The following is a 13898-nucleotide window of genomic DNA, read 5'->3' as shown; positions in this document are numbered from 1 at the left end:
CAGATACTTCTTTGGGTTTGAAACTTTGCTAAGCTGGCAGCGTTTCTGTTTGCTCAAGAGGCTTCGACGAGGCCTATAAATACATTTGAACAGCGCGACAATTGTTGACTGCGCTGGCTCGGTTTGGCTTGGCTGGCTTTGATTTCTTTTCAATTGCTGGTCCCAGAAAGTTTTCTGCATAATCGGACCACAGAAAAGTTGCCGCCAAGTTTGCGAGTGAATAGAAAGCATGTTTAAACAGCAAATGGCTTCCACCACTCAGCAGCCAAGGAAATGTCAAGCGAGCGTATTACATGTGCCAAGGACAAGAGTGTAACAATTACAAGTGTATAATCCATTTGTCATTAAGCAGAGTACATTCCCCTTGCTGAGCATCATTTTTGTTTCAGGCATGTACAAATATTTTATCAATTAACTTGGCTCAACACCTTGGCAACTTTTTGATTTAATGCCGCATTGTTCGCCTGGAATTTGTCTTTCACAAATTACAATCCATACTTTTGCCACTTCAGCTATTTAATAATTTAGCAATGGCAACAACTCGATGCAAATGTCTTAAGAGTCCAGCTAATGCTCTCAGATGCTGACTTGAGGCAAAAATGGCGTTTCTAGCCAAGTTGCCACTCAAGTCGAGGCAGCCAGCCGCCACCGACCCTTGCCACAAGCTCTGTTCGAGTGGTAAAAAAGGGCGCCTCTTATCAATCTTAAAAATGCATGAATAATTAAAATATGTAAATTTACTTGTGGCTAGTTGCTGGCTGCCTTAAAGGCACAGCTCGGCCAGCCCAGCTCTGGAATGGGAACCGCCACTAGGACGAAGACCCAAACCCAAGCCCAAGCCCAAGCCCAAAGTCAGAAAGTCACAAAGTCTCTTTAAACTGACTTCAGAGCAATTTTTGTTGCTGTTGCGTTTGCTGTTGATGTAGTTGTTGCCTTTCGCTTTCGGCGTCTCTAAAATATTTGCCAACACAACGAAGTCAGCTCGAGCATAAAGGAATGCCTTTGGTATAATACGTAAAGCCGATTACGAAATGCTCTTACAGCTGCGGTGCTCGATGTTTGTCTACATATAACTATGTCGCTTTTTTTCAGTGCATTAAAATTATCTTGAAATTTAATTACTCAGCTATTTGGGTGCAAAATGTTCTACTGCAACTCAATGATAGATTTAGTGATGATGGCATGATTTATCGATTATTCGATTAATTTTAACCATAATCACCAAAATCAAGAAAAGAGGAACACAATGAGCACTACAAAACTATATGAAAAAATCATTTGAATTATCATTAATCAATTATATTACGGCGAATCATTGAAATTAAGATTCGAGTAGCTTATGATTCAATAATCGATGAATCAATTTTATTTGGTATCCCTAGGTATAACAGGCCACAGCGAATGATTCATTATCACCTGAATGGAATACTTAAACTTATTCCATAAATGCTATATTATAATTCTTGTAGACTTATACTCATAGTGCTTTATCAATGTTTTGTTGATATATTTCTTATCTTCAACTCAGCAATGCTGAGTTTTTATATATCGATTCTTTTTCTGCTCTATATAGAGCTATTTTTTTTTAAATATATATAGCATCCATAAATTGTCCGTTAATTTTGCCAATTATATAATAAATAAACTAGAATAATGGGTTTCTATTCGCATCTATGTTTTAAAGCTAGCCAGCAAATGTGTGAATCGCCGTCGGTAGGGTATTGCAAGCATTTCCCTCCACCTCTGTGCGAGCCTTCTGGCAAGCCTGGGTAAACAGCATATTTATCAGAGTAAAACTGTAAGAAAAAAAAAATGCGGCGTGAAAATGCGCCTTTCAAAGTGACTCAATAATGCAAACACCTGGCACCTGGGCGTATGCTTTGTACAACTGGCTCTCCGCCTGCCCAACTCTGCCCCTTGGCCTTCGGCTGTTTATTGTGCGACTGGTGGGGGTCAGTGGCATCTAAAAGCAGACAACATGCAAATAAAGCGCTTTATGTGCCGTCGCTTTTGTGCCGTCTAATGATGTTTATCGCCGCCAAGACAGTCTATCGAGGGGTGTGTGTGTGTGTTTGTGTGTGAGTGAGTGTGTTTGATCCCAATAAAACGAAATGAAAGCAAAGTGTGACCAGGTGCAGGCACTCGACACAAGTCAAGAGACGACTTAGCTAATTCATTAAAAGCGACAGGATTGGCTGTCTGCCTCCCTCACCCTCAGTCTGTCTCTTTCTCGCTCTCACCTTGCTACATCGTGATGTCTGCTGCTGCTGCTGCATACATTGTTCGCACATTTTCCAACACTTTTCGCAGCAGCCCCCACCAACTAGCAGCAGCTTAATTGAAATGCATGAAAAGCCACATGAATTTGGCAGTCAACGACAGCAGCAGCCGTTTCTTTCTCTTTGTCTCTCTCTCTCTCTCTCTCGTCATCTCTCTCACTCGCACGCTCTATGGCCGCTTGGCTTTATAATAAATGCACACGCACACACAACACGCACTGACGCGTTGCGTTTGGTCAGCGATGCGTTGGCTGCTGTCTGCACTACCTCTCTCACTCTCTCTCTTTGTCTCCCTCTTGTCGCTTGACGCCTTCTCGTAATGCTGTAAATGAAGTGTTCGCCAGTTGGCCAGGCTCTGTCCTTCGCTTTTAGAATTTTTCATTGCATTTTCAAAATTGGCAACGCATAGTCAACAACAACAACAACAACAGCAACAACAATGTCCCCAACGGCTAGTCACTAAAAACAACAACAACATCAAAATCAACAACTTTAGTCTTTAACTGAAATGTCGTTAAACCAGCGTGTGGTATTGTTGTAGTTGTGGTAGCTTTTGCTGGCTGGCTTTATCGATGGTGTCAATGTTGGCCGTGCTGCATGTGGCCCGCATCTGAGAGCCGCTGAAAAAGTGCATATTTTTAGTTTAGAACAATGGCAAATATTTGCACAAGCATAATACTTGAATAGCGCTTAAAAAGGAGATGCAAGCAAATAAAAATAATACTATGCACGCTTTAAAGCAAAACTGTAAAGTATTCACATATAGAAAGAATATGATGCAAAATAAAGCAGATACATATATATGGTATATTTCAAAATTTACTCTTGCTATTCTATTATTTTCATGAAATAATATTGCTAATCGCTTATACGTTTTAAGATATTTGCCTTGAAAAGTCTTACTATAACTTAAAGAAGCAATAAAGAATGTCTTCGCTACTAATAGTATTTCTTCAGCAATTCATAATAAATTATTTTTAGTTCAAAAATATAATTAGAACATTCATCATATTAAACCAAAATGTCGTAGGCTGCTATGAACCATAGTCGTATTAAAAAGTATTGCCTAGCACAGGGCGCAAGATGTTCATGCAAGATTCTTATAATTCCCAAACGGTTTTAGTTGGTCGCATAAGGTAACGCTAGGTCTATGCTGAATTAAGCATACTTACCTGGCGTAGAGGTTAACCGTGATCACGAAGGCGGTTCCTCCGGAGTGAGGCTTGGTCATTGCACTTTCGGCTGAGTTGACCTCTGCGATTATTCCTAATGTGAATAACTCGTGCGTGTAATTTTTGGTAGCCGGGAATGGCGTTCGCGCCGTCCCGACATTAATAATTGTTGGAGTGTGAATCGAATGGAAGGAGCTAAAGCAAGTAGTGAATCATCTGATTTGCAAGTGTAGGAAAAGTGTTGAACTCAGTTTATAGAAATATAGCGTATTGCAATTTACGGCTAGTGATGACAAAAAATATTAAATGTTGATATGCTGAAGCATGTTGGTTGGGCTTTAGCAAAAATTCGATTGTTTTTCAAACGATCGGCACTGTGTTTCTGCATCACTAATTAGTGTCTCAAAAAAAGATTAAATATTAATGTTAATATGTATTCCATCTCTTTCGCTCTCACTCTTAATACTGAACCAAGGGAAAAATGTATTTAATAATTCAAAGCTTTGAATGATTGGTAAACCACTTTTTATATATCACTTTGCACAGAGCTTAAATTAGTCAAAAAATAAAAATGCACTTCAAATCGTACTCGTTTGACCCTTTCCCTCCGCGACGCCCCATAAAGTTTTATAATAGAACATATATTTTATGATGAAACTGTTGTATATTCCATATATGTGGGTGTGTATTTTACATGGGTTTACGATTCCACTAAAATTTTATAACCCTTTTGCCCTGGTGAAAAAATCTGGTATTTCTCCCTCCATCCCCTACTCTGTTTCTCTCTCTCTTTCTGTCTAGCAATGCAACTTCATATTTACGTTCAGCTTTTGTACTTTGTATGTTGTTTGTTCGTCTGTCTGTCTGTTTGTCATATTCTCTTGTATCCCACAACAAAACCAACCACACACACACACGCATGCAGACGCGCACACACACTGGCTAAACAAGCAGAATACACTTTTGTGCATTTGTTTAATAAAAAGTTTTATTTGTTAATTTTGACACAGTTTTCAGTCAGGTTTGTTATTGTTGTTGTTTTTCGCTATGCAGTTGGAAAGCAGCGACACTGCAATAATAAATAAAGCGTCCGAAAAAGAAAATCCCAACGAAAGAGGGGGCATGGCATTGGACAGAGGCAGGAAAAACGGCTGCAAATGCCAACACTGAGAGACTCTAACGGATAAAAGAGAACGCTGAGAGCCGACGTCAAATGTCAACATCAATGTTATTGTTGTTGTTGTTGGTGTGGCTGATGTTGCCATTGTTGCGCTTCTTCTTCTTGTTTTTGCATTTATGCATATGTATATATGCAGTGTGTGTGCATTATAGTGCATACATATGCGGAGTTGCGTTTTTTGTCCCTCTGTTAAATTTTAATTTCACGCTGAAAACACAAACACACAACAACGAAAATCAGTCTGTTGGTAAGAAAATGCTCTGGATAAGGGGTTGAAGGAATGCAGGAGATGAGCGAGATGGAGGAGAGTGAGAGAGGAGGGACAGAACTGACAGAGAGCTGCAGCTAGCTCGTGTGCTGTTTATTGTAGATGTTGCATCTGTTAAATGTTTTTAGCGCAAATGAAAACAATAATAATAACAACAAGTCGAATCAAAAGAATGAACTCAACGAATTTGCATACTCTCCAAGAGCTGATAACTGCGAAAAATAGAGATCGAAACGCAGCTAAATACGAAATGCTAGACTAACGATTGGGGATTTGAATTTATTTAATTATTGTATTAATATTATTTAGATATTAAACCACTGGCGTCACTGAAATAGATCAATTTTACGCTGTATATATAGAGAATCGTTAACGATAGCTAAGATTGTTATAAATATAAAGAAAATTCCATCAAGCTGCCACTTACAAGTCTTGATTAACCAGACTAATATCATAAATATGCAGGCTGTTCTGACATTGAACGCTGTCATTGAAATACAAACTGTTAATAATAAATAAATAATTAATTAATTATCAATCATGTTGCTATTACTTTTAGTATAGCTCAATTAACTTAAAAGACTTAAGGGATTTTGTGCCTTGCACATTTTCAGCATTAGAATAGATGTATTCTAGGTTATAAATTCTTATTCGATTCAGACAATCTGCGTAGTGAGAAATTGTGCAAATTATGAAAGTTTTGCGGATTTAAGCTCGCATTATTATATAATTTGCATATGGCTGATCGATGCGAGATATTTATGTGATTTACATAGCTTATTAAATAGTTGGCATACCCTATGGCGCCCACAGCTGTGCCCCTCGGGGTGCGGCTGAGCGTGGGAGCGCTAACAGCATCCGGCAGATGTGCAATGCCAGCTGCCGGAGTTGGCTGTTAAAAGCGACGACGTGGGCGTGGCTGGGGGGCTGGTGTGCAGGACGCCGCTGTTGCCTGGCTGCTTGGCTGGTGGATTTAATTGGAAAATGTAAATGAGCTTTGTTCATTTGAAAGATGCAGTCGAGAAGAGTGGAAACAGCCGCCACTTGGCTGGCAGTTGTGGATTTGCTTTAAACTGTGCCCCGCCCACTGCCCAAACAATGCGGATGGGAATGCGAATGCAGCAGCGACTACGAATGTGAATGCCAAGCCCTTAAAGTGTGCCGCACAAAAGAAATTGTCACAAGGGAAAATGCTGACCCCCGCTCACACACACACACACACACACACACACACACACACACACACACACACACACACACACACACACACACGTGTGTGGTGAACGCCATTGTTTGACTTACAAAATGGTGTAGAAAGCGGCAACAAAAGCAGCCAAGCAACGAGGCAAGCTTTTAAAGAAAAAAAAAATATATATATATATACAAATGTATATGTACATATGTATGTATATATAAAAAACGCCAACTTCCGCTTATAAGAGCTTCATGTAAAACAATACTTTGTGTGTGTATGGTGTGTGGGTGGGCTAGTATTTGTGGGTGCCCGTGTATATTTGTGGCATATTGTTTTTGAAAAACTCCAATAGCTGCGCTAGCAAACTCTTCACATGGCCCACACACTAACACACACACACACATTTATTGTTATTTTTCACTATGCAACATAATTTTTAAATCCGGTTCTTTGTACTATGTTTTTTTTTTTTAGCTATACAACATTTACTAAATTTTCTGTTTTGTTCTTTTCTCGTTGCAGGCGATAAAACACCCGCAGGCTTTCCGGTTATAACGCAGGGCCCGGGCACACGCGTCATCGAGGTGGGCCACACCGTCCAAATGCAATGCAAAGCCATTGGCAATCCGCCGCCCACCATCTACTGGATCATCAACCAGACCAAGGTGGACATGACCAATCCTCGATATGTCATTAACAATGGTAAGTCGAACAGTTCTATAAGAGCATTAAACAAGAATTAAAACTGATTAGATTACACCTGCAAACTTTTTGCTGCAGAAGGAAAAATAAACTGAAAGAAATAATAAAATGAAGCAGGGAACTAATAAGAAAAAGTTTATTCGAGCTGAATGAGAGATTGAGACATAAATTAAACTGCAATAATTCAAATAGTTTCACAAAATAAAATAATCAAAAAAAATAAATAAAATAAAAAAATGCTTGCAACCAATTCGGTGAATTTTCAAAAATTACATACATACATAAGATGGTAGTCTTAGTGTATAAAATAATTAGTGTATGCTCACAACTATTCACTTTAATTAGGCATACAAATTAAACCACGCACGCAAATTTAGATCTTTTTGGTTCAAAAGTTTGTTCTTAATAAATAAAATAAAGCAACAGATAAAAATTACAGGGCTTCGAAGAGTTATGCTCTCTATAAAATTCCGTATTCCTTCTTTTGGAATTATTTTTTCGTTGCTCATTTTGGTCTGGACTTCATCATACTGTCCATTTGGATGCTTCGAAGAGCTTACTTACGCTTCCTATGCTAAAACAGGAGAGTGCGATTACAAGCATGCTATAACAAATTTATTTTTTGACGCTCTTCTTCATTTCTCGAACATTTTTTATTATATATTAATATATACCTAAAATAATTTCTAAAGTATATCAATTTATTAATTACTCGCTTGTAGTTTTTGCCATTTGGCGTGAATTCATTTTTATGCCAGTTATGGCCGTTATAAACTGCCCCAACCTTTTCTATTCTAAAAACAGAACTTGCTTATTCGCTCCCGTATGTCATATGTATATATTCGTTTTCGGCCATCTCTTTGATGTGTTTAGAAGGAGTGCGTGAAAAAAAGGGATTCCGTTGCCAGGATATTTTTCAAGTTATTTTTCGCTGTAGAGCGACTTCATTTATTTAAATTCTAGCCTCGGCCTCCACATTTTTTGCCTGCCCTCGCACTCCCTCTATCTCTTTCATTCACTCTCTCCAACTTTTTTTAGTATTTTGCGCTTACGCTCATTTGAATTTCTTAGGAGTTTACTTATGCCTGGGCGCATTTTGTGTCACAAGTTTTTCGGCGCTTAGTTAACGTTTGACTTTTGGCAGCTGCTGCGTACCTGAGCCTCCGATTCGCCCTCTCTATCTCTCTCTCTCTGTTGCTCTCTCTAAGCTGGCTGCCAATGGCAAAGTTGGTCCTTTAAGGCGATTCCAGGAGCTGTTCAGCCCTCGGTGCCAGGGCAGCTGCGGCTGTTTTATGAGCCAGCTAGTTGAGATCTTATTAGGTAGAAAACTTTACGAATGTCAACAGAATGTCGCCAGGACCTTTAATCAGGCGACGCTTCAGGTTTCAGTTCTCTCTCTCTCTCTCTCTCTCCCTCTCTCTCTCTCTCTCTCGGGGCAGGTATTTCTAATTACGACGGCCGGCGCTCTCGATAAAGCGGACACATCAAACGGCATTGAAAAACTAACAAAGCTGTCAACGGCAGCCACTGCATGGACGCTCATTAGAAGCGCAAATATTGGCATTAATATTGACATTAATATGCATTAAAGAGAGTCCTTTTAAAATGACATCAATGGCCGCGACTGACGCTCTGACAGCCTCGATAACAATGATTGTATTTGCAAGCAGGGGCAGCAGAAGGGTGGGCGTGGCCTAACTCTTCGCGTTTTAATTGCAAATGCTCTTGACAGCGCGTCCAACCGATCAGAGTCCAACTGCTGGCCCTGACCCGGACACGGCGCCACAGCCGGAAGCCGAGCTCCGGATAGGTCCGGTCTGCGGCAGCCGCTTTAACAATTCAAAACGTGTTGGGCATAGTAAAAATTGTAGGGGGTGGAGGAGTATGGGGCTGCAGTGGCCCGTCGGCGCAAACCTGGCCGCAATGCTAATGAAATGGACGCTCGCTTAATGACAGCCCACTAAACAATTGACTCGTCGTCGACACGCAGAATCCCTCGGCCAGCTTTCACCAAAAGCTAAATACCCTGATATGGCAGCTGAATAGGTCGACTAAGCAGACGTTTCAGTAAGTGGACCGGTAAACTAATTGTTGAATTAGTATTAGAATAGTTTTCGTACCTAATCGCTTTATTCCTTCTTCTAGAAGGATTCTATTCTACTGTTCTCTGGTCTCTTCCACTATCCAAATATATAATATTCTTTTTATTGTTCTTCATTTAAGTAATCTTTTTCATTTCCCAACATTTTATCTTCTTTCTCATATGAGAAAGTGTAGAAAGAAATATTTCTTTAATTATCAAGTTGATCTTTTAGCTCTGGGGAATCGACTAAATCTAGATGTCGTAGAGTCCTCTACCAGATTCGTATAGCTATCATCCATATCTCTTCTTCTGTTCTTCATTTACCTAATCGTTGTCATTTCACAGAATTCCCCTCTATCCTTCTCTTGTAGTTTTTTTTTCAACTGCCTCTGCTTATTCATATGAGCAATTCTTAGAATATTCTGTCACTCATCTAGTTCATTTCTGTAGCCTAGAGGTTTTCAAAACTTCGAAGATAGATTATCCGAATGGCAGCGAGTCGTGACAACTCTTCATTATCAATTGATATACCCTACATCCATGGGCAGTTGCAATTACCCACTAAGAACTAACCACTTTCTTTTAGTGGCCGTAGCGCATTACAAATTAAAAACTGTTGCAAAAATTTCCCCAAGGTAAAATAATTTTTTATGGTATTAGTAGAGTATGTTCCGCTCGCCGTTGCGGTTCTTGTTGTTGTTGTTATTCGTATTTCTATTTCAGCCGAAACAGAAAATTTTCGTTTTTCGCCTTTGTATTCATTTATTTTTCTTTTCCATTTTTTTCTTTCGACTAATTTAGCGTAACACGAACAAAAGTGTCCGTGGGACGTTGCGGGTTAAATTAGTTTTACGTGGGCCGCTCAACTTTTGCCCACAGACGTTTGATAGCAGGTGGGCGGGCGTTGTTGGCTAGGAGATAGCTGGGCTTTTGGCTGGTCGCCTGGTGGTTGCCTGGTTGCCATCTTTGGCACGTTAAACGAAACGTAAAAATGTTTCCGCCAGCTAAATATCCTTTTGGGCGCCCTTAAGCTCTCTAAGTGGCGCCTTCTGCTGACACACACACACGTATACACATCTATATATATTCAGGCAACCTGCTTTTGTCTTAAATTACGCTTTAAATTTATGAAAATGAAATAAATTTATGCTTGAGGCGCGGACGAGTTGGATTTTTGCTTCTCTTGCTCTTGCTCAGCTCTGACCTGCATAGGAATGACGGGCCAGCGGGAATATCGTCTATACATATATAATATATATACGTATCTTTGATAATAAGTTATGCAAGTCATGTGCCATTTTATTCAATTAGCACTTTATGGTCCTTTATTTCGCAAACCACTCCGTCCGCCGCAAACCCGACAAACCCCTATCCGAAGCCGAACAGCTTGAGGGCGCCTTGATTTTTCGGTTATACGGCCGTCGCCTGCTAATTAGGGCCCTCGGGAGGGGTACGTGAGTTATCAAAATGAAAAGTATGTAACTTGCCCCTCTCCCGCTTCGCTCTTCCCCCTACCCAGTCGACTCAGTGTCTCTGTGCTTTGTGCTTGCTGCTTCATAATTAAATTAGAACTTTATTATTTTAATAAAACCCCACGGGCTGCCTTCACTTGGTTTTGCCTTTGCCATGTTCTCTGTTGTCTTTGTCATAGTTGCAATCATTTTACGCCTTCGGTCACGCCCCATTTGCTTTAAGACTCGTTAATATGATTACTGCGGATCCTTTTTCTCAGACGGTTAATGCATACGCAATGTGAAAGGCAATTATTAATTGTCCCAAGCCTTGGCACAAAGCACAGAGAGAGAGAGAGAGAGATAAAACCGAAATTGAAGGAATGAATATCATTCGAGGCAACAACTCTCGGGGGAAGCGTGTTTTTAAATCTATCAGCTGTCAGTGAAACCAAAAAAGGGAATGATAAGAGAGGGAGATTGGGAGGGGCAAAACACTCTCTGAAGTCAATTTCCGATTGCGCTGATTGATAATTTCGAATCGAATATAAAAATTTATAACAATTGCGCGCCATTTGCATTGCTGAGCACTCAATGGCAGTTTTTAGAGCCAAGTCCCTTAACAAAAGTCCCTGCAAAAGGGGTATAAACTACTGAGTGGATCTGCATCGGGTTTGTCACTTCTTTCTATGCTCTAGGAAATGACATCGGTCGCGCTTCAATGCGCAAATACGTTTATAAATATTTTATTTAAAATTACTTCGGGGCATTGCCGCATTGCCGTTGATAGTTAATTTTGTCCATGCTCTGGCAGAGGCTCGTCTGCACGCGGCCAGTCGAGCAGCAGTCCCACAGACAGACAGACGGACGGACAGACCAAAGTCCGATAATAATATTGAGCATAATACCTTTATTTTTTTCAATGGCCCGCCAAATAGTCCCAGAGGGCATTTGCTCAATAAAAAAAGACAACAACAACAGTAATAATATTGAGAAAGCCAGGCACCTCAACTGTGCCTGTGTTGTGTTGACCATGTTCCACTCCAGATCCCAATGCCCCTCCCGCTCCAGTTGCAGCTGTTTCTTCCTATTCTTTTTAGAAGGGTTCGATGCGTCTGGGGAAATTACTTTATAACCGAAGTGCTGGGCGGGGGCTATGGGCTGTGAGCTGCGGGCTGCGGGCTGCTTATTGTGAAAACAACACGAGAGGCAGAAGTAAAAGAGGCAAGAAAAAAAGCGAAGGAAAGGGTGAGCAAAGGTATAGCGAATATTTTTCAAATACCATAATTTGGCTTTTAAGCAAAAGAGGCTTATCAGAAATTGGTTTTGCTTGGCCAATTGTCTTAATGGCCAGCACGTGGAATGGCCAATAAGCTTACGGGGCTCGCAGAGAGCAGCTAGCACGGAGTAATACCTTGTCACGGGGCTTTCTCTTCCACGAAATGAATGCGACAAGTGGCAAGTCGCAAGCACTTAATGATTTGTATGACAAGCCAGGGAATTGAGAGGGAGAGTCCTTAACTGGAGCGCAAAGTGGAATTACTTCAGATGAAGCACGGCAGCAAATGGAGGCTGTTGGCAAGGGTTGAGATGCAGAAAGAAAACATTCGCATAGGCTAAATAATTGAGAGATATAATGCACAAGTTAAAGCCACTGTGAAACATTAGGGGTAGTCTTGCGAATGTTATGAGATTTGATAGCAGTCGCTTAGGGGGAGAGAGAGACCCATATATAAAAGAAAGTTAAAGTCGAAATATTAATATAATATTATTTTCCAATCCCCAGGTGTGTAAGGAAGAATACAAAATATACCGTTGCGGCTGCTATAACTCTTGTTTCAATATTAATTATTTATATAATAAATATAAATGAAATATTGTTGCTCACGCTAATAGTTTCTATATGAATAAAATTTAGTTCTTATATACAGAAAGCAAAACTAACATATGAATAGAAATATCAAAGTAAATTTTGTTGCTCTTCTTATGAGTTTCAACAGTTTTTATGCATCAATTAGTCTATTTAGGGAAATATAAAATGTAAATTGTTTTTCTGTGTTTACTCTGATTAAACGCCTTTGTTTATTCCACATAAATTTCAATGAATTTCGCTCTTGACTGTTTACCCTGATTACATGGATCTATTTTAGGCTACTACCCTGTCTCGGAGGTAGTTAACTGTTAAATCCTAACAACGTCGATTCAATGTTAAGTACGTAATGCCCATGTCGTAAGCTTCTATGGAACTATTTCAGCTTTATGTTTGGCCATTGTCGTAAAAGAATACACCTTGTCGCAGTCTCTTCACTCTGACCATTTGTTGTGCACACACGCACCCACCTCTATTGCCGCCTCCCTCTCCCTCGCGTCCTATCTTCTGTCTGCATTGTTTTTGGCATTTTTATGTGCTCTTTCTTGTTCAAGTCGCTGTTAAACTTCAACTACAAAGCTTATGGCCACAGCTGTGCAGCCTCTTTAAAACAGGCGCAGACCCTGGCATCCTCCTCTCCACTCTCCAGTCCCCACTTACACTAGCAGACCCGTCAAAAATAACCATGCGACTATAACTTTAATTGCTATGCCCATCACTACAGGCCACGCCCCCTTTTGGACTGGCTGGCCCACTTGTCGTGGCCAGGCGCCCTCCTTTGGGACGCTCGTTCGCAATTATTTACTTGAGCTGTAAAAGTGTAGTTAAGACCAAGTCAACTTGAAAGCATTTGAGAAAGTTTAATGCTTAAATTATGAGCTCTACCCCCACCCCGTCTACTCCGCCGTGTTCCCTCTCTCTCTCTCTCTCACTGCCAACTCCTTCCTTCTCGTCTCGTTCCAGTTGACAGTCACTTTTGTTGAAAATGAGACAGTAATTGGCCAAAAATGTGCATGACTCTGAGCACTTGGCACTTGGCACTTGCCAAGGGTTGGCCACCGACCAACGGGACAAGGGGGCGTGCCGGGGATGTTGCTTCGAGGCGAGGCTAGTCAAGTTTTTCTGGCGATCAGTCGCCTAACTGCAAAATTGAAAACTTTCAACGACTATTTTCAGCTACTCCCCTCTCACTCACTTCCACCCTCTCGTTCTCTTTCTTGTCTGTCTCATATTGTGGCCCAAAGATGTGGACTACTTAAATTAAAGCATAATTTAATTAATAATCCCATTTGGCCACGCGCTGTGTGCCACACTCCTTAGCGGCTGTGGGATTCAGCCAGGCGATAACTTTTGCCTCTCCTTCAATCTCCCCGCTCCACTCTGTGTGCGTGCGTGTGTGTGTGGCAACGGAAGTTGCAAAATATGAAAATGACTGCGCAAGCGGAAGTGCAGTTGTGGCATGCCACATGTGTGCCGTGTAGCCATAGTCATATCCACAGCTGAATAGGGCGGGGCAGAGACAGTTGAAAGCGGGATTAGGGCGCAGCCAAACACATTCAGGCTGGGGCACAGGACCTCATCGTACGTATTGGCAGGAGGCGGCATTGTCTCGCCGCTGTTGTTAATGGCAACACGGCCACAAAAGACGACAAACCAGTCAGAGTTCTGCTCCCGCCTCCTGCTGCCGTCGGCCTGTGC

General features: G+C 41.0%; 1 protein-coding gene and 1 non-coding gene across 6 annotated transcripts in view; both read left to right on the top strand.

Moving 5' to 3' along the window:
- Lar (tyrosine-protein phosphatase Lar) overlaps window positions 1–13898 on the top strand; it is a 160548-nt gene that overhangs the window by 114863 nt on the left and 31787 nt on the right. For all 5 annotated transcript variants that reach the window (XM_030385768.2, XM_030385769.2, XM_030385766.2 and 2 more), the window contains one exon: window positions 6617–6796. In XM_030385768.2, coding sequence (XP_030241628.1) covers window positions 6617–6796 — 180 coding nt within the window. The remainder of the gene's footprint in view (window positions 1–6616; window positions 6797–13898) is intronic.
- On the top strand, window positions 3444–3609 carry LOC115563194 (U1 spliceosomal RNA). Its single transcript, XR_003980307.1, has one exon. It is a non-coding gene; the product is annotated as a U1 spliceosomal RNA (small nuclear RNA).

This window comes from Drosophila navojoa, chromosome 3, assembly GCF_054131105.1.
Source record: "Drosophila navojoa isolate 15081-1374.11 chromosome 3, UAZ_NAV_1.0, whole genome shotgun sequence".
Taxonomy (NCBI): domain Eukaryota; kingdom Metazoa; phylum Arthropoda; class Insecta; order Diptera; family Drosophilidae; genus Drosophila; species Drosophila navojoa.
This window is presented reverse-complemented; position numbering and strand designations above follow the sequence as displayed.